The sequence below is a fragment of the Anastrepha obliqua genome, chromosome 3 (genome assembly GCF_027943255.1).
Source record: "Anastrepha obliqua isolate idAnaObli1 chromosome 3, idAnaObli1_1.0, whole genome shotgun sequence".
Taxonomy (NCBI): Eukaryota; Metazoa; Arthropoda; class Insecta; order Diptera; family Tephritidae; genus Anastrepha; species Anastrepha obliqua.
In genome coordinates this window covers 132,267,830-132,270,025 of record NC_072894.1, presented here as the reverse complement: position 1 = coordinate 132,270,025, position 2,196 = coordinate 132,267,830, and the positions used below count along the sequence as shown (strand labels likewise).

Sequence of the window (2,196 nt, the reverse complement as noted above, 5' to 3'; positions counted from 1 at the left end):
TATGTCAAGGGTGCCTATTATCACGATTGCTCTTTTTAACATCGTCTTGAGCACCGTTATGAGGAACGCCACAATATATGAAAGTTGGATTACTTGGAGCCGGAGAACGATATTTGCTTACTAACACATTTTTTCTGACATAGCAATGCAACTACAACTACAAGAGCAGGAAGTCGCCGCTAATGCTGGGCTGTAGAGCTGTTGAAACATCGATGTTTGACCAGAAAAAAACATCGATGTATCGATACTACATCGAAGTAATATAGTACATTTTTTGATTCTCTATATAATATATATTATATATCTTTATTAAGGATAACATCCTTTTTCCAAACTTAATACTATAAAACAGAAATTAAATCTTTCAAACTTAATACTATAAAGCATAATTCAATCTTTTTCAAACTTAAAACTATAAAACAATCATTGCTGTTCAGAGATCCACTTGTTCCGATTGATAAAAAGTAGCATGTCAACATGTTTAAACTGAAGCGAACTTCTTTTTTCGCTTACAACGATTCCAGCCTTACTGAACATACGTTCGCTTTCTGTCGAAGTTGCTGGAACGCAGAAATATTTTTTGCAGCAATGCTGAAATGATTTATCTGATGAGATCTGTAATAATAAAATTTAATTAATACACATATTTAAACGCTGGAATTGACAAGTAAAATACAACCTTCCAATAATCTAAAGGGTTGGAGTTTGATTCCAAATTGTCTAGATTAAAATATTGACGAATTGACAATATGGAATCCACTGTATTAGTTTTATGTTTCAAACTTTTGTTTTTTTCCAAAAATTGAAAAAGGGATGTCTGCGATGTGGAGGTTGATGTTGGCAGGCGTGGTTCGTCGCAAGGGCGAGACTTCTGTGCGTTGAAAAAAGAAAGCTCGTTTTCCAAGAGTTTTTGAGCCTCAGTGATGTTAAATGGTGAGTGAAACGCTTCTTTTTTAAAACGAGGATCTAGCAAAGTTGCCACTCGAGGAACATTGCGAATTTCATATTGCAGTAGTCTGGACGATATGCCCTCCAATAAGCAATTGCAGCTTTCGCGACCTTCAACTGTTTTTAGGTCATTTTTTAACAATTGCAAATTATGCAGAAGTCCGCAAGTTATAGGAATTATTAATGATACCGTGACCAACGTTCGCGAAGAAGTTTGCAATGTTGCACATTCAAAAGGTTGCAATAAAATTTTTATGTCTTTTAAAATTAAAATTTCGTCAGCCGAAAACGGGGCAAGTCCCTTTGGGGTTGAAAGAAGAACACTGCTTATAGCATCATTTGTTTTAAGAATTCTTTCAATCATATGAAATGCGCTATTCCATCTTGTAGGACATTCTTGCTTTAAACTGTATGGCTTCTCTGTATTTTGAGCTTCTTTAAACTTGGCGTAAGCTACTGTGGTTTTCTTAAAAAATCCCACAATACTTTTGCATTTCCCCATAATAACTTTTATTTTCTCTTGATTCAGGCATTGTTGAACTATTAAATTAATAACATGCGCAAAGCATGGCACATGTCTTTTTTGCAATATCTCACATGCTTTTATCATTGTTCTTGCGCTATCGGTAACAATGGCTGCAACTTTGTCCATAACTTCCCATTCAATTAGCACTGCACATAGAGAGTTCGCAATGTTTTCTGCAGAATGATTTTTCTCATTCTGTAACTTACTAGTCGAAAGTACTGCTGTGCGAAGTTTAAATTCTGGATCTATAAAATGGCAAGTTACGGTCAAATAAGCCTCGTTGGCTCGAGATGTCCAACAGTCGGTTGTCACAGCGCAATATTCCACTTCTTGCAAAATGCTTTTCAGTTTCATTCTCATGTTCATGAATAAATTATTATAACATGTTGAAAGCATTGCTGATCGTGAAGGTAATTCGTATCGGGGATCCAAAGCATTTACAAATTGCTTAAATCCCTCGTTTTCTACAATGTAAAATGGACGTAAATCGGAGCAAATGAAATTTAACAATGCGCTGTCCAAATCTCTCTTCCGTTTCGATGAGGCTTCATATTTTTTATCCAAATAAGCCGCCATATGTCCTGAAGCCTTTGGCAACTCACTCACCGTTAACGTTGGGTGTACCCGCTTTAAATGTCCCGCCATGTTGGTGGTGTTTCCGCTGGTTTGATAAATTTTACCACATTTTAAACATTTGGCAGTCTTGCCATCCGAGGACTTAT

At 36.1% G+C, this 2,196-nt stretch overlaps 1 protein-coding gene across 2 annotated transcripts; it reads right to left on the bottom strand.

Moving 5' to 3' along the window:
- Window positions 1-366: 366 nt before the first annotated feature.
- LOC129241120 (E3 SUMO-protein ligase ZBED1-like) lies at window positions 367-1,861 on the bottom strand. Of its 2 annotated transcripts, none has more exons than XM_054877299.1 (2): window positions 677-1,861; window positions 367-615 (listed from the first exon to the last, which is right to left on the bottom strand). In XM_054877299.1, the coding sequence occupies exons 1-2, from the start codon at window positions 1,838-1,840 to the stop codon at window positions 424-426; spliced, it is 1,356 nt and encodes a 451-aa protein (XP_054733274.1). In that variant the 5' UTR covers window positions 1,841-1,861; the 3' UTR covers window positions 367-423. The 2 variants fall into 2 exon arrangements, with proteins under 2 accessions (XP_054733274.1, XP_054733275.1); XM_054877300.1 differs by having other exon boundaries at window positions 680-1,861.
- Window positions 1,862-2,196: the final 335 nt, after the last annotated feature.